Consider the following 25851-nt stretch of genomic DNA (forward strand, 5'->3'; position numbering starts at 1 on the left):
ACGAGGGTATCGAGTGCACCACAATATTTTCGTATCAACCTACTATAGAAACATCTTGTGTAATGTTACTAAACAATAACTGCCAAAATATCAATTCAACATGATGTAACTTGGTAAATAAATTAATTCAAAACCTAACCAATCTATGGAATCGTACCAAGTTTGATTAACGTTTAACTGTATCTACTTTGATTATACAGATAAACAATATAATGCGGAAGTGAAGTAAATTACACAACATACAAGATTTTGTTAACAAGGAAAACTGCTTTGCAGAAAAATCCTGGGACCTAGTCCAGTTTTGAATACTCTCGGAATTAAGCCGATATACAAATTGACTACCTCAACTTCGTATAGTTGAGACTAAGTAAAATACTCCTAATTACTCAGTTTCTTAGCCTACAACCAATATAGTCTATGCATGTGAATCCCAAGATAGAGTTCACCATCTCAAGTCGTTTCACCTGCTTTGAGGAGTTTTTCTCTCAACTTCTTTGGATCGTAATCCGAAATAGTAAAGGAATAATCTGTTCCAGTAACCACGTCGCTGTATATCTCCCAAACCCGACAATGGTCAAAGATGAAGTTGAGTATAAAGGATCTTCTGTTTATTTCATATAAACTCCTTTGGTCAAAGATCAAACTAAGACAAAGATTATGAAAATAGTCTATCTCTATGAACAAGCTCTATCCAAGCAACTCTATAAGGAAATGCAATTAGACAGTTTGTTCGGTCTTTCAACTGGTATGATGCATAGTCGAAATAAACTGCCTATTTGGATCTCAGAGAATCAAGTGTGCACGAATTATCACAAAGATCAGAAACCAAAAATAAATATTTTCAAGTATTGATTCTTCAAATTAACCAGTGCACAAACAACTTGATTCCTATTAATAATTAATTACACACAGAAGGAGTATGTTAACAACGGATGAGCACTAGTTCGGTATATATATCTTGAATCGCGAGATCTGTAATAGTCAATTCTCTAACAAACTTGAGTGGCCTTATATCAAAAGAGAAGGACTATGGAGTAACCAAGTTTATCTATCAAGGATAACTATGCCGTTAGTTATTTAAACCAATAATTGATAACTAAAAACTAATACGATTTAGTTTCCCACCATTGATATTACTAAAAGCTTCTTGATCCCAAAGAAGACTTTAAATGAAGGCGAAGTAAGAGATTTCACCTAATTAGATAACTCTCTGTATCAACGAGATGGCTTCACAGAAACTGTTGGGCAGTGTGTCAAGGGATGAGTATGTAAAAATACAAGCTCAACAATTTATAATGTTATGACCAAGCTTGTTTAGAAGACAATGAATTACCAAATCCGAAAATCTTTAAGATATACAATAAATGGATAATTTTGGTTTGACAAATTCCAACTGTATTCCAACCAATATAAGAAATCACTCTTAGTTGAAAACTAATATTAACTAGCATACATAAGTTTACTAACATAACAACTAGAGATATGAAAACCTCTGAGATATTCTAAGCACATATTTTCAAATATATGAAAAATATTTTTGAATTTCGGTTATGGGATCTCGCCTTGAGAACCAGGGAAAACACTCGAAAATTAAGTAATAAAAGTTTAACACATGTTCAAATCACTATGTTTGACATTATGTTAACTGAAAACGCGGGGGTACCAAAATACACCACCAACATTTTATTAGGCAATAAATACAATTCTGAGAGTTCAACTTAATGAATCTCAATCAAGGAATAATATTTATAGTTAAATATTTTTCTCTCACAATTAGAAAGTTTACAGAGACTAGTCCATGAACCTGATTTACATGTGAGAGTTCTTGGACGATTCCAAAGATCAATATCCATGAATCAATCAAGTCGTATCCAACAAACAAGGATGGATATATCTACTTTGATTGATTTACGTACAACCTGTGATATCTCAATTATAAAGATAAACAATATAATGTGAAAAAGAAATAACATAGATGCCATAAGTTTTGTTAACGAGAAAATCGCAAATGCATGAAAACCCCGGGACCTAGTCCAGATTTGAACACCAAAATGTATTAAGCCGCTACAGACACTAGCCTACTACCAATTTGAAAAAGCGGGGGTCTAACAACAACACCCAATATTTCTCTTAGCAATATGTATGGACTAACTCCAATATACTTTGCTAGAGAATCAACTAGACAGTCAGACTCAATCTAGACTAAAGTATATCGAGGAGTTAATATCTCTCTCTTGTTTTGATTTACTCGAGCTAATAGAAATCAGCGAGTCTTTAATCAAACACAAGGAATAACTTGGATGGTACCAAAGACCAATATCCAAGGATCAATCAATGACAATCAACAACCAAAGGTTGGATTACTCTAGTTGATGATCTAACGCACAACCTGTATTATTTCAATTATAAAGATAAAACAATATAATGCGGAAATTGAAATAACACAGACATCATAAATTTTGTTAACGAGGAAACCGCAAATGAAAAATAACCCCGGGACCTAGTACAGATTGAACACACACTGTATTAAGCCGCCACAGAAACTAGCCTACTCTAAGATAACTTCGGACTGGACTGTAGTTGAACCCCAATCAACCTCCCGCTGATCCAAGGTACAGTTATGCTCCTACGCCTATGATCCCAGCAGAATACTGCGTACTTGATTCCCTTAGCTGATCTCACCCAGAACTAAGAGTTTCTACGACCCAAAATCGCAGGCTTTGACAATAATTTTTTTTGTCTCACACAGACAAGTCTATCAAAGTCTGTCTCCCACAGATAAACCCTAAAGGTTTTGTTCCGTCTTTTGATAATAATCAAGGTGAACATGAACCAATTGATAATACGGTCTTATATTCTCAAAGTACAGCCTAGATTAATCAATCACCTCACAACAATCTTAATCCTATGGTAGCGAAACAAGATGTTGCAGAATCACAAACGATGAGACGAAGACGTTTGTGATTAATTTTTATATCTTGCCTATCGGAGATATCAATCTCAAGCCAATCAATCTGATTGTACTCGTACGATAGAAGATGCAAGATCATATCACACAACTACGATGAAAGTAGTATCGGTATGGCTTCACAATCCCAATGAAGTCTTTAAGTCGTTAACCCAGTTTGAGAAAAGAAAACCAAATGTTAAAGGAGAATCGACTCTAGTACGCAAACTAGTATCACACGTAAAGTGTGGGGATTAGTTTTGCACAATACTAGATGTCTCCTTTATATAGTCTTTCAAATCAGGGTTTTGCCTTGGTCACAAAGCAAACAATATCCACCGTTAGATGAAAACCTGATTTAGATTCAAGCTAATATTTCTCAACCGTTAGATTGAAAACTTAGCTTGTTACACACACTTGACAATGCACACTTCTAGGTTTGTTAACCGTACCCAAACGTATGCACTTGTTGGTTCAATAATAGTCAACCAAAAGGTTAGCCATATGAGCATTTCATATCAACCATGTTCTTCTTCACCATAACTAGTTCAAATGACTTCAAATGAACTAGTTAGAGAGCTGTTCAGTTGCAAGGAAATATCATGTACTACACAAGACATAATTGAAGCAAAGATGATTTGATTCACTTGAATCGGTTCATGAACTTTCATAGCCACGGTTTGCATACTGCATCCCTTAGTCTTTTTAAGTTTAAGTTCAGAAATCATCTTCAGATATATAACCTTTCTCAAGTTCGCGGACTTAATCAACCGGTAGATTTTACAAACTCCAGCAGAAAATCTCGGCAAAGACCTTCCGCCGGTTCGCGGACTAGTCTAGTTTGTCAACTCCAGCAGAATTTCTCGGTATGAGAATTTCGGCAGTTCGCGGACTTGGCAAAGCCATTCTTCGGGTTTCTCTTGATCAACAAAGTTCGCAAACTTTGGTTCAAGGAATAGGACTTATACATAAATGTGTTTCCACAACAATGTTTATGTACACCATTCTTAGAGGACGTTATATAGTTGTTATTCAAAACCATTTCTCGTCAAAGCAATTTTCAAAGTGATTGAAACATATCATGACTTTCGTCAGTAGGTAAAGATAAACTTGATTGAAGTAAAACGCTTACCAACACATATTTCGAGATATAGATAGGCGAGGTATACTCGGCTCGAAATACCAAATGTGTATAATCCAAGTCTATATATATAGCTTACGACTTCTTGTCTCAAAGAGTAGGAGATATAGTAGATAGACTTTTGAGTGACAGATAAGTTCAAGTCTTCACATACCTTTTTGTCGAGAAGTTCCACCGATTCCTTGAGTAGTTCTTCTTCTTGTATGATGAATCGCCATGAAGTCCTTGAGCTCAACTACATTTTTTATCCTAGTCCGAGACTTAGCTATAATAGACTAGAAATCAAGACTTATAGTTTTGATCACTAACATTGACAAACATGCTTGAGATAGAAACATATGCGAGGTTGACCCAGCAATTCTCTAACACAATTAACTTCGGACTGTAATATAGTTGAGACCGAATTAAACCCTAATAACAATTCAGTTACAGTCGTGCTCCTTAAACATCTTGAATCCCAGCAGGACTCCACGCAATTAATTCCCTTAGATGACGTACTTTATATCCTAAGAGTTACTTCAACTCAATTGAATACTTTAAAGAAATCTGCCTCCCACTGATAAGCCTATATGTGTAATTTCGTTTTTTGATCGTAGATCAAGGTGAGATTGGAAATCGATAGCAATAGACAAAGTCAAGCTAACCTCAAAATTCAGACTTATGCTTCCCGAAGAGCAGCCTAGATTATTATTCACATCACAAGTATTAAACCTGTGAAATCACAAAGTCTGAGATGAAGAGCACTTTGCGATTTCTATCTATCTTGTTCGATGGAGCATCTTAACAATCAAACAAGATCAGGATACGCGAACTATCGAGATAAAAGATAGTTGGACCTGGATTCACGAATCTGTAGGTGAAGTCTTTTTAGTCGTTATACCCTATAAGGGTTTTAGGGAGAGGACGACTCTAGTTTACAACTAGGACACACAAAAAATAGTGTCAGGGATTCAAAGATCCTAGTTGCTTGAGGTTCCCTTATATAGACTTTCAAACTATAAGTTGTTTTAGGTTTAAGCTAAGATAGCTTTGGAACCAAGCAAACAATATCCACCGTTGATGAATCTTTGAAATGAGATTAACATACCAAGATATACGCTCTGGTTAGGATGAACTGTAACCAAACCGTGTACAAAGACATTGTTCATGGACGGTTACCCGAAACTATCTTATTGAACCATAAGCTTAATCATTTTCATTAACACTTATGATTTTAAGATTGAGTCACAACCATATGTTATAATATGATAAATCATGTCTATATAGTGTTTTTAGATATTTATTCAAATGCTAATTATCTCACAGAAATAATTTTATGTGCATCTGAAAATATTCGATAGGGTAAGTACGTGTACTCTACCTTATTCGTGACTGTTTTTGTCATGATACATGTACCGGGTATGTGTACCCCTAAGACAAAAACGAGTTCAGAAAATCACAAAACTTTTCCGATTTGCGTATCGGGTATGGATACCACATCGGTTCCAAAACCAACAGTTCCTTTACGGTATGCATACTGAGTATACGTACCATTCCTTGTTCACGAACAACAAGCTTTTTATGGTATGGATACCGGGTATGTGTACCCAAAAGTTGTTGTTGACATATAGCTATGCCGGTACGTGTACTGAGTACATGTACTTCGGCTCTGGACCTATAACATTTTTCCCAGTATGTGAACTGGTATGCAACTGTCCTGTATCCAGATTTACAGTAGTTCTATATTTCTCTCTAAATCAATTTTAAACATTCCCAAATAACATCAATGACACATATCACTATTCCAGGCTATGTTCGAATGATAATCTTGAATCACGATTTAGATTATGAACAATAAATTTTTCTTAACTGAAATTCATCAAGTATGAACAAATGTTCATTAAGCTTAGTCATATATATTTCGAGAACTAATTACCAAGATAAACTTGACTCGAAATTCTTGATATGCTTGCAATAGTCTAATTAGGGATTAAACATAATGTAAGTGTAAACTTGGATTAAACTTCAAATATGATCACTCAGGGATCGGTAGATCGGTTAGTGATCGGTCCTTACCACAAGGGATCAGTCCTGCAATTCAGATCATTCTTGAGTTCGATTTTGACCATGAAATAAGGTTTCACAAGTTTACTTCTTTAGATTATGTGTATGATATTCCTGCATATATAATCCCAAAGGTACAATTCATTAAGAAGTTCAATATACTAAATAATAACAAGTTACTAATTAGTGTTGTGTCGATTCACGAAGTTCATAGATAAACTATACTTCATAACTCTATATGCTCAAGTTGTAAGAAACAACTAGTATATATTTTATTGATACTTTGATCATAGTATAATGACCAAATCATTGTTACTAGAGACAAGCAAACAAACTTCACTTCGTATGTTAAGTTTTCAAGAAATAACAAATTGAAAGAACAAAAATAAAAATGGAACAAGTCACATCTGTTGTTACTAACCTCGAACTGAAGGATGATGAGTTCGTTGATGCTGATACGTCTTTAGGTTCTTCACGAGTAACAAGAGCGATCCTCAACATTTCTATGTTCCTAGTCTAACCTAATGAAGTTGACTATGGTAATCAAATCAAATAGATTTGAGTTTTGGAACTAAAATATGCAACCAGACTTGACATACCAATGCTTGGTGGATTCAATCGGGAAATGTTCTTACAGATTGTCTCAACCGTTTACTACAGTGTAAGGGTACCAATTCAACAATTCTATATAAATAATTTCAGCGAATGGACACTTTGAAGACCCGATAACTGTAGTGTCACGATCATTGATCAGTAAAATATAAGGGTCAACTATGATTTTTTTAAAAGATTGACTAGTATTTCAGTTAGGACACAAGGGACTGAGAACTCAGACACACTTGGAATTCTCCTCACGAGGGGTGGTGGCGATAGATTGTGATTTATTGTACAAGAAACCTTAACCGGTTATGGGGTTAGTCTTTATTGATCGTGACCATAATGTACTTTTGGGGAAACTAACTGTATATCATCAGTAGCTTTGTAATCAGTCATGTCAGAGAGTCTTACAGCACTAGAAACTATTACTTAGGTATCCAAGTAGTCGACTACAGATCTGATACTAGAAGGTGACAATCAAGAAAACAAATTACCTGGCCGAGGATTTATCTTTGGATTGATACGCGAGGAAGCTCGTCGACATCTACAACTTTCACTAGCTTCAGGAATATTCACACAATTAAAAGGGAAATCTAGTAGAGAATGTACTCCCAAAAGAGGGAAGAAATCATGAGAGAAAGACAAGTTTACCACTTAGAGTAAAATTATGTCTTTGTTCAACTTGATAGATAGGGAGTCTAATGACTAATTTTCTATTTCAACAAAATGTCGCTCATATATCTCTTCACGATAACGACGTTTAATCTAAACTGCCTTTTGCTTGAAAAAGAAAAACAAGCTAAACCAATCTTTCCTTTTTCTTTTACGTTTTCTTTCTATGAGTTTGGAAATAATAAATCAAATTTGAAATTGAAAACTCTTTCGACTTTCTACCCATTATCTGAGTTTCTTGTATCTATCTGACACAAATTCGAGACACGAGATCAATAAGGTGTTTGGAAACCACTTAAAGTTGTTTTTCAATTTTTAAAAACACAAGCAAAAGAAGTTAGTATGGGTTTGAAAAATAAAACAACTTAAAAACCGTGTATCAGTTATAAAGTTTTACTTTAGTTTAGAAAAGCAAATTCGTTCCTTTTGTTTGTGGTTTCTGAGAAGTACTTCTACTTCCCCAGAAGTAGGAACAAAACTTCTTCTAGTTGTCAAGCACTATATTAGACTGCATTTAGAAAATGTTCGAGCCTCTTCACAGTTCCAAAAATTATGGCCAAAACTCACGATTTGCTCAATTGGACATCGTTGCTGGAAGATACAGTGGACGAACAATGATTGTCCATTTTTAAAAGGTAGAAAACGGATAATGATTGTTTGTTTTCAGCTTGAAAACCTTGTAACTTAGTGTGGTCAATAGAAAATAAGTCGGATCTTGCATAAAAATCGTATAACTTAGTAAAAAAACGAATAATCATCATTACTGTTTTGGCTTAAAAAATGTATAAATCGGAGTAGAAAATGGATAGTTATTCTCCGTTTTTCATTCAAAACCGAATCTAAAGAATTAAAGTCTTAGACAAATAAATCTCCCACTTTAGATGATGTATTTTCAAATGTTGTTGTATATAGTGGTGAAAACTGGGTTCTTTTCGAACTTGTGAAGGTAACTCTTTTTTTTTTTAAGATTTAAACAAATAAATAAATGAAGGAAATTAATAGTAATGTCAAGATTTTAGAAAGATTAAGGCTCAGGATTCACTATTACTTCAAGTTGATTGGTTATAAATAATATTTCAGTAATTATTATTAAGCTCTTTTTCTTATTAAATCACTTTTTAATTTAAAAGGTGTCCAAATATTAAGTTGTAATCCTTAAGCATGATTTATCAAAGAATATATCCTAAGAATAAAACATCAAACTGATTCACAAATAATTAAGAAAACCATTTTATCCCTTTTTTTTAATATTTTTATCCAAGTGAATTAAATAAAATAAATAATTAACGAAATTATAAATAAAAATATTACCAATCAAACATGAGTGAATAGATCCTCCATTGCCTCAATCACCAGGTATTTTAGCCGCTCATCATGTTGGAAAACCTCTCAAAATATTTCATTGATGCTCAAAAGTGTTTTACAATGAAGAGAAAGACAAGAAAATGATATAAAACAGGATTCTGCGACCCACAGAAGGCGTCCAGAATCAACGAGAGAGATAAAGTGTTGTTGTCGTTGGGAAACTACGACCCACAGATGACAGTCGATGTCACTGTTGATAAACGACGGTCTTGGAGAGTCTGTTCTTCACGTTCTTCCTCCTCGCAGCAGCAGCAGCAGTAGCAGAACCAGAATTTCTGCAACTTGGATTTTCTTGCTCTGTAGTGCTCTAAATCTCTCCCAATTCTCTCTAAACTTCGCTAGCTCCTCCTTCTCGACATTAGGGACCTATTTATACACAACAGGTCACTCAAATCCTCGTAATAATTCCAAGAATATCCGTCCATTAAAGAAAATATTCTGAAATATTTTTTCTTTAATTTTCTGATTTGTTACGGATTGTTCCCTGTTTTATATCTTCTCACGCGTCATCCTTGAGCTGTAGGGATTGTTTCCAGCCAATAGAATCAACCCATGCACGTCTCTTCCATCCAAGAATTCCAAGAATAGAATATTTTTCCTATTTTAGAATATCTTCCCTGATTTGATTCCCACCGGTTATCTAACCAATTTTGACCGAATCCAACACCCATACCAGCTCTATCTAGGCCCTAGGAACAAACCTATTTAATTTGGGCCATTGAATCTCACTGGAACACCTTCAAATCCTCAACTCTAGTCACGACAGTTCAAGAACAATTTTTCCCGCCAATTTTTGGTTTTTGAATTTGGGAAGAAGATGTCCTCCCCCTAACCAGAACTGGGGTGCGAATAGCAGCTGCCTTGGGGGTGACCTGGGGGTTCCCCTTAGTAATTAGGTTACCCCTTATCCAAAAGCGAGAGTCCGAATAACACTTGTCCTCCGAGGGTGCCAAAATCAACTTTTCGAGCCGAATTTTCCAAAAATGTTTATTTTCTAAAAATACATAAAAACACAATATTAGTACAAAAATAGAGTTCCAACAATACGGACATTGAGGACAAATTAGACACAAAAAATGTGTCTATCAAATACCCCCAAACTTATTATTTGCTAGTCCTCGAGCAAATCTAATCTAGAAAGTAAAATGACTACACTTAGCACGTGCAGCAAGCCGTTAAACCACTAGGTGGCCCTAGTGGAGGAGTGTTGTCTCCGGAGGGTTTACCAGAGGTGTACCCACAAAACCTTTATACTCCAGACCCTAGTTATCTACAACGAACATTTGAAGGCACTAAAGAATCTCCTTGGTTGGCATACTTATTGACTACAAGAGGAAGTACCCTGATGCGAAATTCCAATTGATGTACACGAGTTTCCACTCAAGCATACTAAAATTCATATATAAGTGACAGAGCTCTACTCAGATAGTTTCACTATGGACATCATATTCGGAGTCAAACTAATCACATCGAAAGATTAAGAGATGGATATAGAAAAACATAGATGGTTTTGATGTTTACTAAGTGAACGGCGTTTCCCATATCTGTCTGAAGGCCTCCGCCAAAATGAACCTATCCTAATGGATTGAGATACTAGTCTGACTAATATCAACACACTGGCATATACAAGGGTACCAGTGGTCGATAACCTAACTCTAGGTCAACACAACTGGCATATACAAGGGTACCAGTGGTCGACTTTATTGAATTTATTCCTTTTGGTCAAATGGTCTGGTCTCAATATATATATATTTTTCAACTTTTTGGTAACTACCATTTTTTTTTTGGTATCTCAATCACTCTAATTCACCCTAGCATTGGTAACAACTTGAATCGTGGGCCCCACCTATCACTTAGAGAAACATAGTTTAAAAACAAAATAAAAATAGAAGTGAAAAGGACTCAACGAGATATGGTGCAACTATCATGTTATTTCTAACACCTGAGCTCTGTGCTTTTATGAATAGACTCTATAGATGTTTCCATCTAATCAGATTGGTTCCTCAACTCCTACAACCAAGATGTTCCCATCCACTTAGATTGGTTAGTGCAAACCTTAATAGGCATAAATTTCTAGGCTCTGGAGTTTACTAATTGCAACTAAATAATTTCTCCCATACCCCCAAACTTAAATCTAACATTGTCCTCAATGTTCTAAAGATGAAATTAAAAGCATGAACAAGGAGAAATGGTTACTATTTGAAGCAAAAGAGTTAAGGAAGGATATTACTGTGTTGCATGAGATTGGGTTACCTCCCAAGAAGTGCTAAGTTTAAAGTCTTCAGCCAGACATCGAATACCTCAAAAAGGATCTTCACCTTCCAAAGTCATATACCAATAGCCGAAAAAGTTGTGGGTCCATAATACCAAATAGAGCTAACACCAATATGAGACAACTGCACTGGTTCAGAAAAATGAACAGAAGGAGCACATCCTCATCTAAGGTTTCTTGCAAGACAACCGGATCTATCCAGAGCTTCCAGTTGGGCTTCATAAGAGTGTCTTGAAAAATAGATTCATCCGAAAAACGGGTTTCTAATATATGGATTTCCTCCTGAACAGTATCAGGCGGATCAGGTTGTGGAGTCTGAATAGACTCAAGCGATACCTCAGATGCACTAGGCTTGAGTCCCAAGTTAGGGACTTCTACTGGGGATAATTGACAATCTCTACCCCCAAATTTAGGGTAATCACTATTCTCCGTAAGACCTTTAACTATGGCTTGAATTTCCGGATCCGGAGAGTATTTAAAATACTCTAGAACTTCTTCTAGTTCACTACCCCCAAACTTAGAGTTTTGGGTGTCTCTAGATAAATTAGTCACAATATTCCTAATTTCTAGACCATCCGGTTCCTGAAAAAGGTGAATTGCTTTCTCTGAGTTATAATCAGGTGGTTCATCCTCTAAATTATTTTGAGGTATACTAGCTATAGGACTTATATGTTTCATATCCTCTATGGTCATCCCTAGAGTTTCCTTATTGTGTTGAAGCACGGTTACTGGCCTAATCTCATGATCACTATCCAAATCGGAAGTTATGGGCAAAATCTCAGATGGGCCTACAAATGAATAATTGGGGTCCAACTTAGGAGGATCTTTAGGCTCTTCGAAATAAGGGCTTAAGGTAGATTCGGTAGCTAGTAATGGTTCAAACCTAGATTTCCATCTATCGGTATCTAACATAGGAATAGAATCCAACAGAGTATTTACTTGTTCAATATTGCTATCATCATCGAAATCCATGCTAAAACGGGCTAGACAACTCTCTAATGGATCTTCCAATTCGGTGTTTGGTATAGACTTTGGAACTAAGGTTCCTATCATGTTGACCTCTTCAATGCACGTGTCATCTAGCTCAGAATGTAACTTATTGACATTAAAAATATTCAGCTTAATAGTCATATTACCAAAAGACAAATTCATACCATTTCGACAGTTAATGATCGCATTGGATGTAGCTAAAAACGGGCGACCTAAAATCACTGGTATTTGGTTCTCTGGGTCAGGGACAGGTTGGGTATCTAGGATAACAAAATCCAATTGATAAATAAACTTGTCAACCTCTATGAGAACATCCTCGATCACACCACGAGGAACTTTAACGGACCTATCAGCTAACTGAAGTGTTATCTGGGTAGGTTTCATCTCACCAAGTCTTAGCTTAAGGTACACATGGTATGGCAGTAAGTTCACACTGGCTCCTAAGTCAAGCAACGCTTTCTCAACACGGTACTTACCTATTGTACAAGCAATGGTAGGGGACCCTGGGTCTTTATACTTAGGAGTAGTGGTATTCTGAATAATAGAACTCACATGACTAGCTATGAAGGCTTTCTTATGGACACTGAGCTTACGCTTTCGCGTACACAAGTCCTTAAGGAACTTGGCATAAGAGGGAATCTGCCTAATTGCATCTAATAATGGAAGGTTGATATTAACCTGCTTAAAAACCTCCAATATATCATTAAAGTTGGACTCCCTCTTAGTCGGAACTAGCAGCTGGGGGAACGGGGCTCTGGGAACAAAGCCGGGCTCATCAGGACCCCAATTGGTCTCTTTGGAGACTCTATCAGTCTCCTCATTTTCTGGCTCATAAGGGTGAACTACAGCATGTTCACTTTCAGGTAGGTCGACCTTATTATCAACTTTCCTTCCACTCCTAAGGGTCGTAACAAGAGTTTCATGACTGTACGATTCTCTCCTCTAGGGTTAGGATCAGTATGACTAGGGAACCTTCCTTCCTCTCTCTCATTAATATACTTAGCTATTTGGCCGACTTGAAGTTCTAATTTAGCAAAAGACTGGGCACTATTCTTAAAATTCTGTTTGGTTTCCTCTTGAAAATTACCCTGGCTTTTTACTAACATTTCCTGGCTTTGTGATAGCATTTCCTGGCTCTTCCTTAATATACTAAGGGTTTCCTCTAAGCTAGTTATTCTATTCTCAGATGGGTTCTGGGTCTGTCCTGAAGGGTTCTTAGTATAACCAAAACCTGGGGGAGGCTGAGAATTACTAGACTGGCCTTGATTCTGGCCCTTAGACCAAGAGAAATTAGGATGGTTTCTCCAACCAGGGTTGTAGGTCTCTGAGTAGGGGTCAAACTTCTGACGGTTCTCAAACCTAGCATTGTTATAGACAGCATGAGCTTGCTCTTCACTAACCTGACCTTCCCAAAATGAGTTATCGGGCTCTATTCCACAACTAGAGATTTGAGAGGCTCTATTAGGTTCAACAAGGGACTTATTTTTAGGTTGACCCATTTCCAACGCTTCTAACCTTCTAGATAAAGCAGCAAACTTGGCATCTGACGCAAAACTTGTATCTACCATATTGGTGCTACTTCTATTGACTAAGAGTCTTTTAGGGGGTTCCACACAAGACTCCCACTGTTGGGATTTTCAGCGATAGCTCCTAAGAAGGTAAAAGCATCATCAACATTTTTACTAGTGAACTCACCAGCGCACATAGACTCGACCATGGCTTTGGTCGAATAGTCTAAACCATTATAAATAATCTCTACAAGTTTCATCTTATCAAATCCATGGTGAGGACACTGGGATAGGAGATCATTGAATCTCTCTAAAAACCTATAAAGAGACTCTCCCTCTTGTTGCACACTAGTAATAATGTTCTGCCTAACAGATGCAGTTTTATGCTTAGGGTAGAACTTCATATAGAAGGCAACGATAAGTTCCTGCCATGTTTCTATGGATTCAGATGGTAGGTTGTTCAGCCAGGTCTTGGCTTTATCTCTCAAGGAAAAGGGAAACATCTTAAGTTTCAAGACTTCATCAGTAAGGTCTTTTATTCTAATTGTCCCGCAAATTTCCTCAAAGTCCCTAATATGGAAATAAGGGTTGTCATCATCTTTTCCTAAGAATATAGGGATCATCTGAAGAATACTAGGTTTTATCTCGAAATTAGCCGTAGTGGCTGGCAATTTAATGCACGAAGCTCGGTTGGACCTAGTTGGGAACATGTAATCTTTCAAAGTTGCCATCGCTGGCACAACAGAAGTACTAGGGGTACTTTCCTCACGAAGAGACAGATTCTTAAAACTGAAGTTTCCAAAAACATGGCTCTCAAAAGAACAATCTTCGAGCTCCCTGCTTATATCAGAAGAACTACTAGGTTTTTCGCTAATCAATCGACCTAGAGTATCTCTTTTCCAAGCCCTATTAAGAAAATCGGGCATACACTAAAGAAATCAAAAAGAAATAAAAATCCTAACATGAAGGTTCTAGCAATCACAGAGCAGGCTGACTCGACTTTACCACAGCAAACCTAGAGATTTCTAGCAAACAACAAGCATGATGGCTCACTTAGATTGTTTCTAGACTAGCTTCTATATCTCGAAAGGGAATTCGTTACAATTTAAGCAAACCCCTCTGGAATCAATCCGAGTCAAAGTAAATTGAATCGAGGCGAGGGAAGCTTAGTGGAGCTTTGGTACCCAAGGCCTCACCGCAGTACAAGGCGGCGCAGTCACGCATTCAACTCACAGAAACCGTCATGAACTTCGATGTATGCTAAAAGAATAACCAATATCCTTCGAAATTTTTTCCTAACAAGCTCGATACCCTATAGGTCTCTTTCTAATCAGATTTTAAAGCTTGGGTTCGCGTTAGGTTTTGTTCTCCTAAAGCGGGCAAGAAGGGAGCGGTGATGAAATCCGAACCCTTATCTTGTTTAGGCCAGGCCTTGCCCTTTACTAGGAAAATAAAGACAGTCCGGTTCGTCCTCAAATAATTAGCACCTTAAGGACTACAATAACTCACTTGCAGGGGATTCACGAGTGTTTCGATTGGACTTACCTCCCATACCAGATGGGGGATGAACCGTTGTTGTCGACTCGGGCCACGACTCCTATGCCGTGTGCGAACCCGAGGGGCCGAGGTGATATTGTAATCACCGTCCTTCCCTGCACACAGTTTGTATTTAAGGGTACTTTTCCGTAGGGTTTAAAAATTAAAGTCCAAATGTCCAGTCCAATTTAAAGTTCAAAAAGAAAAAAAAATAAAAAATAAAATAAAATTACAGTTTTCCTCACACACTCAAAAAGAATTAAAAATTAAATCCTAAAATTATCCTCTTTTCTTCTCTTTTCGCTTTAAGCTTTTTCCTCTCCAAGTCCTTAGTTTTCACTTTGAACCTGCAAAATAAAGACAAAAAGAAACGTAAAAAGGAACAAACAATTCTAAAAAAAAATAAATAAAAAATAAACCTAAAAAAAAAAAATTCTACCTAAGCACAGGTCCGCGTCAGCGGCGCCAAAAATTTGATGTATTTTCAAATGTTGTTGTAGATAGTGGTGAAAACTGGGTTCTTTTCGAACTTGTGAAGGTAACTCTTTTTTTTAAAGATTTAAACAAATAAATAAGTTAAGGAAATTAATAGTAATGTCAAGATTTTAGAAAGATTAAGGCTCAGGATTCACTATTACTTCAAGTTGATTGGTTATAAATAATATTTCAGTAATTATTATTAAGCTCTTTTTCTTATTAAATCACTTTTTAATTTAAAAGGTGTCCAAATATTAAGTTGTAATCCTTAAGCATGATTTATCAAAGAATATATCCTAAGCATAAAACATCAAACTGATTCACAAATAGTTAAGAAAATCATTTTATCCCTTTTTTTTAATATTTTTATCCAAGTGAATTAAATAAAATAAATAATTAACGAAATTATAAATAAAAATATTACCAATCAAACATGAGTGAATAGATCCTCCATTGCCTCAATCACCAGGTATTTTAGCCGCTCATCATGTTGGAAAACCTCTCAAAATATTTCATTGATGCTCAAAAGTGTTTTACAATGAAGAGAAAGACAAGAAAATGATATAAAACAAGATTCTGCGACCCACAGAAGGCGTCCAGAATCAACGATAGAGATAAAGTGTTGTTGTCGTTGGGAAACTACGACCCACAGATGACAGTCGATGTCACTGTTGATAAACGACGGTCTTGGAGAGTCTGTTCTTCACGTTCTTCCTCCTCCCAGCAGCAGCAGTAGCAGAACCAGAATCTCTGCAACTTGGATTTTCTTGCTCTGTAGTGATCTAAATCTCTCCCAATTCTCTCTAAACTTCGGTAGCTCCTCCTTCTCGACATTAGGGACCTATTTATACACAACAGGTCACTCAAATCCTCGTAATAATTCCAAAAATATCCTGCCATTAAAGAAAATATTCCGAAATATTTTTTCTTTAATTCTCTGATTTGTTACGGATTGTTCCCTGTTTTATCTCTTCTCACGCGTTATCCTTGAGCTGTAGGGATTGTTTCCAGCCAATAGAATCAACCCATGCACGTCTCTTCCATCCAAGAATTCCAAGAATAGAATATTTTTCCTATTTTAGAATATCTTCCCTGATTTGATTCCCACCGGTTATCTAACCAATTTTGACCGAATCCAACACCCATACCAGCTCTATCTAGGCCCTAGGAACAAACCCATTTAATTTGGGCCATTGAATCTCACTGGAACACCTTCAAATCCTCAAACCTAGTCACGACAGTTCAAGAACAATTTTTCCCGCCAATTTTTGGTTTTTGAATTTGGGAAGAAGATGTCCTCCCCCTAACCAGAACTGGGGTGCGAATAGCAGCTGCCTTGGGGTGACCTGGGGGTTCCCCTTAGTAATTAGGTTACCCCTTATCCAAAAGCGAGAGTCCGAATAACACTTGTCCTCCGGGGGTGCCAAAATTAACTTTTCGAGCCGAATTTTCCAAAAATGTTTATTTCCTAAAAATACATAAAAACACAATATTAGTACAAAAATAGAGTTCCAACAGTACGGACATTGAGGACAAATTAGACACAAAAAATGTGTCTATCATTAGACGGCGAGCAAAACCTCGCTTCCTATTGGCCGAAATAAGCCTTCTTTGAGTTTTGTGAAACAAATGTTTTGGTAAGGACACTTGGCAACATATAATTGGTTTAAAAAGAATAGGAAAAAGATTAAAAAAGGAAACCAAATTCAATATTTAGGTGAGGACACATGATAACGTATGATTGGTTTAAAATTACAAACTTAAAAGGAAAACCTAACTTACGGTGTTTGTAATTTTATGGAAGTCCAAATTCAATTTGGAAGTAATTTTATGGAAGTCCAAATTCAATTTGGAAATCGAGTAACTACTATATTATGACTCTTTTTTCCAAATTAATATATATATAGGAGAAAAAAATACAAAATAATATAAAAAGAAAAAATAATTAAAATATGTACATATTCTCCACCTATTTAATGTATTTGCCCCGACCGCGTACAACACATCAAGAATGCATCGCCACGGAGCGGGGCAAAGCCCGCGCACACCAAACCAAAAATGCATTGCCACGAGGCGGCGAAGCCCCGCGCACACCAAGTTAAAATTAAAAAATAAATTAAATCTGTACATATACTCCACATATTTAATGTATGTGCCCCGCCACACCAAATTAAAAATACATCGCCACGGGGCGGGACGAAGCCCCGCGCATATCAAATCAAAAATACATCGTTACAGGGCGGGGCGAAACCCTGCGCACACCAAATAAAAAATGCATCGCGATGAGATAAAACTCCGCGCACATCAAATTAAAAGAAAAAATATGTCCGATGCGTTGCACGAGCACGGATCTAGTATTCATTATCCGTATAGAATAAAAACAGTAACCACCGTTAAGTATGGGAACTCCCTGGATTGAAAAGTGATTTGGGAAGGATGGGTGAGCATTTGACCCGAAATAGGTGGATTTAGCCGGACCATCCGTATTTTTGCGGGTAGGTGTCCGGACCGTTCGCTAATAGATTGGATGCGGATGGAATTTTTGAAGTCCAACAGATTATGGACTGGGCCCAAATATAACCTTGAAAATCCGTTGGACATCCATAATCGTTCATTTTTTTGTCAAACTTCTTCGATACAAATCTGAAGTTAGTGTATTTTTTTTTGTTTTGCCAAATTAGGTATTCCTTTCATGTCATACTTTGATGAACTTACAAGATACAAAATCAATATATATATAAGTGGACATACTTGATCCAAAGTCCACAGAAAACATCTTATTTTAAAAGGGTCGGTTCGTTCTTCCTCTTCAAATTTTGAGTAAATTCAAAGCATTAAATTTTAAACCCTTAAATAACGTAGTCTTATTTCTAAAACCATATGTATACTTATTGTCTTTATTTTTCTATTATAAAACAAATCCGTTGGATTATCCGCATCCAATCTGTCAATCCGTACATATATTAGATGCAAATCCGTTGGATGTTGGATTGGATGTGGATGCCAAATTTAAAATCCAAATTTGATGAGGTGAAAACCGGTCCATACCGGCCAATGCTCACCCCTACCACCTGGGAAGCTCCATGAGACCTCATGTGGTTTCGACTTCACAGAATTATACCGTGGATTCTTAGCGGGCTATAGGCCCAAACCAAAACCGGAAAAATAAACCAAAGCCCTGCAGATCTGAGCCGTAAACAAGACAATAGTCCTCCTTTCTGTAATTCAAGAGGAATGGAAAAAACCTAACAAGCAGAGAGACTGAGCAGCAGAAAAAATAATTTATTCCCTTTCTGTTTGAAAATGGCAATTTTTTGCAAATATTGAGGTTTAATTTCTGATGAGGATGGTAGTGATTGATTTAACTTAATCAACATTTAATTGAAATGCTTTTAAGGTATTCTTCTTCTGCAGTCACTCTTTCTCAATCCATTTTTTATCAGTTTCACCGTAAACATTCATTCAATACTTCTTCACAAATTATTAGATGGAGACCTAGAGATGAATACAAGCTTAACCAATCTGAAATTGTTGATAGAATCACTAGAATCTTAGTTCTTGAACGAATTAATCTTATAAATAGACTCTGTTTCGATTTTTCGGATGAAATTCTTGACACAGTTCTTTGTAAGTTAAGGTTCAATCCAAATGCATGTTTAGGGTTTTTTAAATTAGCTACTAAACAGCAGAGGTTTAGACCTAATGTGAAATCTTATTGTAAGATTGTTCACATTTTGTCTAGAGCTAGAATGTTTGATGAAGCTAAGGTTTATTTGAATGAATTAATTGGGATTCGTAAACTTGGTTCTTCGGGTTCTTTGGTTTTTGATGAATTAGTGAGGGTTTATAGGGATTTCTCATTTGCCCCGGTTGTGTTCGATATGGTTTTGAAAATGTATGCGGAGAAAGGGATGGTAGAAAATGCACTGATTGTGTTTGATAATATGGGGAAGTTTGGGTGTAAAGCTAGTTTGAGATCTTGTAATAGTCTTTTGAGTAATTTAGTTAGGAAAGGTGACAGTCGGGTTGCTGTTGTTGTTTATGATCAGATGGTTAGGGCTGGAACTGTACCAGATGTTTTCACTTTGACAATTATGGTGAAAGCATACTGTAAAGACCGGGGTGTGCATAAAGCTGTGGAATTTGTTAGAGAGATGGAGTACATGGGTTATGAACCTAATGTTGTGACATACAATTCTTTGATCAATGGCTTTGTTGACATAGGAGATATGGAAGCTGCATGGGGAGTTATGAAATGCATGTCTGATAGGGATATACCATGTAATGTAATTACTTATACTGCATTGATGAAAGGCTATTGCAAACAAGGTAAGATGCATGAAGCGGAGAAAATACTAAATGACATAAAGGAGTCTTCCTTGGTTGCCGATGAACTTGTTTATGGTGTATTGGTGGATGGGTACTGTCAAATAGGTAAAATGGATAATGCTGTTAGGATACGAGATGAGATGTTGAGTGCAGGACTACGAGTGAACTTAACCATTTGCAATTCCCTTGTTGATGGTTACTGCAAGTCTGAGCAGCTCAATGAAGCGGAACGCGTATTTATGGGTATGAAGTTGTGGGGTTTGAAGCCAGATTCTTATAGCTATAACACTCTTGTAAATGGGTACTGCAGAGGAGGTCATATAAGCAAGGCATTTGAACTTTCTAGTGAGATGGATCAGGAAGGATATGTACCCACTGTCGTCACGTATAATACACTTTTGAAAGGTTTATGCCGTGGTGGTTCCTTTGATGATGCTTTGCATCTTTGGTGTTTGATGCTGAAAAGAGGTGTGGCACCTAACGAGAGAAGTTATAGCACTTTACTAGATGGTACTTTCAAGGTAGGTGATTATGAGGGCGCGTTGAAGTTGTGGAAAGACATTCTTGCAAGGGGTTTTACGAAGACCACAATTACCTTCAATACAATGATTAATGGATTATGTAAGTTGGGAAAGATGGAAGAAGCGGAGGACATATTATTGAAAATGAAAGAGCTAGGCGGTATACCTGATGATATAACTTATAAAACCCTGAGTGATGGTTACTGTAAAAGTGGAGATCTTGACAAGGCTTTTCAAGTTAAGAGGCAGATGGAAATGGAAGGAATTTCTTCTTCTGTTGAAATGTATAACTCTCTTATTAGCGGTCTTTTTACATCGAGGAGACTCGATAGAGTAAATGATCTTCTGGTAGAGATGAATGCAACTGGTTTGACCCCAAATATTGTGACATATGGAGCTCTTATTAGTGGTTGGTGTAAAGAAAAAAAACTAGATAAAGCTTACGGGTTATACATGGAAATGAGAAAGAACGGTTTAACCCCAAATGTAGTGATATGCAGCACACTAATCAGTACCCTTTATAGGCTTGGAAGCATAGATAAAGCCAATTTTCTGTTGCAGAAGATTCTGGATGTTAATCTTTTTTCAGGTTTAGAAAATCTTTCCACTTCCTGTGGAGGTGATCATGCTTTCAGAAAAATCGCAGAATCCCTAGATGAAACTGCAAAGAGATATCTTCTTCCCAATGACATTGTATACAACATTGCTATTGCTGGGCTTTGCAAGTCTAGGAAGGTGCAGAATGCGAGAAGGCTGTTCTCAACTTTATTGCTCAGAGGCTTTGTCCCAGATAATTTCACATACTGTACCCTCATCCATGGTTGCGCGGCTGCAGGTAATGTGAATGAAGCCTTTGACATAAGAGATGAGATGTTGGCAAAGCATGTAAACCCAAACATTACAACATATAATTCTCTTATAAATGGGTTGTGCAAGTCTGGAAACCTGGAAAGAGCAGTTAGACTTTTCCATAAACTAGGCTCAAAAGGGTTGGCTCCTAATGTTATTACATATAATACGCTGATTGATGGATACTGCAAGGTGGGTCAGATGAGTGAAGCACTTAAGTTGAAAGATAAAATGGTCGAAGGAGGCATTGCTCCTTCAGTTGTTACGTTTTCAGTTTTGATTAGTGGTTTATGCAAGCAAGGGGATACAGATGCATCCATGGACCTCCTGGATCAAATGACTGAGGCGGGCATAGACCCTACTATTGTTACATATTCTACAATAGTTCAAGGCCATATTAGAGGACGGAAGCATATTTCCCAGCTTTATAATGAGATGCATCCTAGGGGGCTATCCTCTGACAGTGGTTCTTCAACAGAAACAGGTCTTTCAGAGCCCTTACGTGACAGAGTTATGACAGATGCCTTCGTCATGTCTGAAGCTGTGTGTTGATTCATGCTTTGCAACATGTCTCTGTCAAAGGACTGCTTCAGTAAATTGGTTCTGTTAACGGAATGTGCTGGATGCAAACCGTTCCTTGTACATATTCATCCCTTGCTCCTCGAAAGTTGTAATTTGACGGAGTTTGGACCTCTAAACTCAGAGGTTTTTGGTTAAAAACCAGGTATTTTGTCACAGCTGAAGTCGTGAATTGCTCTAATTTGAGTTTACATCGAGTTGTTTAACAATTGTCTGCATAGCACTAATGATGCCAACATTTAATACTTTGTTCATTGAATCTAGTCAGGTTATAGCGAGATAATGGTTTCCGACTCATGTATTTGGTTTGGAGAAAGGGTCCTCGGTCATTCTCCCAGTATATCGTCCATCGGAAGCCTGTAAGTTGAAAAAATCTCGTCTTCTTTTATCTCTCTCTTTTTTTTCCCAGTTTATGTTCCCTTAAGCAAACATTGAATTGGTTTGGTTGGTAGGAATTCTAATTTGAGTCTGCTAATAGGTTTGGAGAAAATGCGTTGACAAATCGCATAGCTGGTGTACGTAGATGTAAATAGCAGCTGGTTCTCTTACCTCAACTTCTTGAATATTTCCCCAGGCACTATCCTGCAGCAGAGGTAAGTCTAAAATGTTTCTATAGTAAAGTGTACCATGAGTACGAAAATTCTTTCTTCTGTTCTGTGTAGAAGGAACAAAAAATGTTCGTTTCTTTGTAAAGAAATGGCTGGTCCATCACAAAAGTTGTGCCATCCAGTGACAATACTATTCTAAAGCAAAATACAATCCTCACAAAGACATCTCAATCCCAACTTGGTGTTAGTGCTTCTACTCACTGTAAGGGGGACCGATTTATTTGTTAGATACATCATGGAACTTAGTGAGTTGAGATAACACAATTGACTGATCGTAAAGTAAACTTGTTAGATTCAGATATAGTAAAGATGTGGAACCATCTTTCTTCTATGGGATCAATAATGCATTCTGATTCTTCGAGGAAAGAAAACTTCAACTCCCATAATGTTGAGGATGATATGGTTTTTGATAGATTAACTTTCAATTTACTTCATGTTTTAGGTGGTGAAATGAAATCTTAAATGATAAAATAGACTGTTTTTTCTTGGTGTACCATACTAATCTGACCATACTTGTTATTTTGTACTTGAAGAATCTCAAAATGAATAATGTTTTGTAATTTTGAAATGTTGCTTTTGCTTTTGCTTTGGTATTGTATTTAGCTTTTGGGAGAAGGAATTTTAAGTATATTATTAGATTTTGGATTGTCTTGCTAAATAATGTTCTCTTAATATGATAAGGATTCGAGACCGAACCAATAAGCGTGTCTGCTTATTCTGATGTTTGCGCTGAAAACGTGGATCGTTATTAAATCGCACAATATATAACTAGCTCCATGAAGGAATCTCACCATGAACTTCCCTTAAATACACACAAGTGAGCTTTATGTTTTTATATTAACCTTAAGAAGAATCTGATGAGATGGTGGTGGTGGTTATGCAGTTCACAAGAATGTTCCTACCACGAGATGTTCAGACTTCAGATCTTCTCCTTCACCTTAGAAATCTTTTAGAGGTGTCCTACCAGGCTAGTTCTTGCCCGATCAATAATGAATATATCCTTATAATGTCAAAGAATTGATGGATGTATTTGACAAAGAAAAGAAGAGTATTAATCAATGACCTGTGTATTTGTTCGTTAGAGTTAGAGACATACAGTATACATCCATGATTTAGGAAGAAACCAATGGCTAGAAAATTACATTCTTACATGAGACAGAAACTTCCCATCAACATTTAATGTCAGATAGAAGCATTCAGATAAGATACCTAATTGAAATTTTAGTATTGTTTTAGTGTATACTTTAGTTTTGTATTTTGTCTTGCTTACTGTCTAATTCGAGCTATCTAAAACAAGTTGATAGGCATTTTGATTCATATGCAAATATGCCTATAATGTATAGTCACTGTTCTCTTTGTTTATTATCACACTTCCATTCCAGCTGCACAAAAAAAATAAATTAATAGCTGTTTCGGAAAAAAAAAAAGAAGATTAATGGCACCAATTATTATTAGTTAACCTTTTGAGGTAAACACTCTAACAACCGGTGGTAATCAGTGGATGATGTAAGTCGTTTACTTACAATGAAGATATGTTTAAAAAAATAATTAAAGTTTTTTATATTTATTTCGATCACCATCTCAAATAATTTTATCAACTAGGTCGAGGAAAATATGATTTGAGAAAGAAAAGAAAGATCTCCAAATACGCAATCTAGAAAGGGATGTGTCAAGATCGAGCATCTCTGTGGCCGACAGAAATTCTTTCCAATTTGGAGCCAAACTAATAATAATCTTGCAAACAACTAAGTTTCTATCGCTGGCAATGTGTGTAGGGGGGCTGTTCTTAGATTTCAGAGGCAACTGGCTTTACACCCCGGTTCCCATATATAGCGTACAAAGCCATTAAAAAGAGTACTTACTTGAGAGACAACAAGCTTTATACCCCTCGTATGACATACAAAGCCATTAAGAAGGGTACTTGATTCAGACCAATTTACTCCACATCTTTTCTGTTTACTTAGACAATTCAGGTCGTCCCAGATTGTGGAAAATGGACCAAGGGGAGACGGGTAGACAAGATTTTTAACATGTCAGGATAACAAGGTGAATACGTCTCACAGTGGATGGACGGACTTTAGAACCTCTAGATCTCAGTCCAGTTTTACTTGATAATTATCGGTCCTAGTCTTACACTTGCAAGTCCAGTATCAGGGTCATAGTCTTTCACTTGCAAGTTGCAAGTTCCACATCGTAGGGTCATAGTCTTTCACTTGGAAGTTTCATATCATAGACAGATAAGAGTCATAGTCGTCCGTCAAAAATCATATCGTACGTTTCACTCAAAAATCAAATTCTTGTCATATGCAAATACCGTATTCATTCCCACCTCTAAGTACGAAGTTGTTGATTAATAACCATGCATATGCACTTCTCTTGACTTAACTGAGATATCAACAATCAAATTAAACACAAGTTTGAAGACCAAGAATCAGCCAAAAGTTTGCAACACAAAATGTACGCTTGACATAAAAGTATATAAACCATCATCATCCAATAAACTATTCAACACTAAATTTGTACAACCATAGACTCTTAAATGTCTCTCTAATTATCGTTGTTGTTTCAAGACCCAATCCTACTTGTTAAGACTGATACGAGACCTGCCACTCCGAAAAAACAAAGCTGCTACTGGGGTGCCAGGGTTAGTGGGATGTACCAAGTCAAGACAAAAACTATTTTGTCCTATATGAAAATCTATATTATCTTATTATAATTTTAGTACATCCCCACTTAATTTGTTACCATTATTAGCAATGCTGTGAAAAAAAGGTTTAAAAGTCTCTGTTGAATGGTTTCAAACTTTAAGGACACATAACATCGCGCGTTGGGTCATAACTTAAATAATGTGAAAAGGGAATGGCCTCTTTTTCTTACTTCATTATTTCTATGTCCCTAAATTAAGGCAGGGTCCCAATATTGTAAGTACTCCCACCACTTTCATCAAATTCTTCAAGTCTAGTCTAGTCCTATATTCTTACTTTGTTGCTAACATCACACCACCGACGGTTCCGTTTATCGTACGTTTGTATCATGATATGTCCGGGTCTCTCAGAACACCTAACTTTTGTCGTGCTGTCGTGCCGTTACGGCCTTATTTTTGTGTCTTTTCTCTTTGTATTCTGTTGGAAACATGGCTACGAATATTCATTGCTCAATTGTCTCTGCGGAAATAATCATGTATCAAGAAAAGCATTATTTGAGAATCTAACAGCTGCAAAGGAGAAAAAAAAGAAAAGGGATGTTCTTAATTTGATCTACTCTACATGTGAACGACATTAGATATTTTGGGGACAACCAATGAAGATGAAAAGAAAGGGCTCTTTTCTTTTTCGTAATGTTATGCAGCTGCTTGCCATTCATCATAATTTCTGCAAATTCAGCACTAACTACTAGCTCAGTGTTTCAAAAGCAAAA

General features: G+C 36.6%; 1 protein-coding gene across 2 annotated transcripts; it reads left to right on the forward strand.

The window, feature by feature from the left end:
• The first annotated feature begins 18785 nt into the window (after positions 1 to 18785).
• LOC113289290 (putative pentatricopeptide repeat-containing protein At1g19290) lies at positions 18786 to 22611 on the forward strand. Of its 2 annotated transcripts, none has more exons than XM_026538512.1 (3): positions 18786 to 21971; positions 22091 to 22185; positions 22305 to 22611. In XM_026538512.1, the coding sequence occupies exon 1, from the start codon at positions 18935 to 18937 to the stop codon at positions 21797 to 21799; it is 2865 nt and encodes a 954-aa protein (XP_026394297.1). In that variant the 5' UTR covers positions 18786 to 18934; the 3' UTR covers positions 21800 to 21971; positions 22091 to 22185; positions 22305 to 22611. The 2 variants fall into 2 exon arrangements, with proteins under 2 accessions (XP_026394297.1, XP_026394296.1); XM_026538511.1 differs by having other exon boundaries at positions 22095 to 22185.
• Positions 22612 to 25851: the final 3240 nt, after the last annotated feature.

This window comes from Papaver somniferum, chromosome 6 (genome assembly GCF_003573695.1).
Source record: "Papaver somniferum cultivar HN1 chromosome 6, ASM357369v1, whole genome shotgun sequence".
NCBI classification, from domain to species: domain Eukaryota; kingdom Viridiplantae; phylum Streptophyta; class Magnoliopsida; order Ranunculales; family Papaveraceae; genus Papaver; species Papaver somniferum.

Excerpts from the sequence above, each read along its gene's own strand:
- LOC113289290 (XM_026538512.1), top strand. The coding sequence starts at position 18,935 with ATGCTTTTAAGGTATTCTTCTTCTGCAGTCACTCTTTCTCAATCCATT.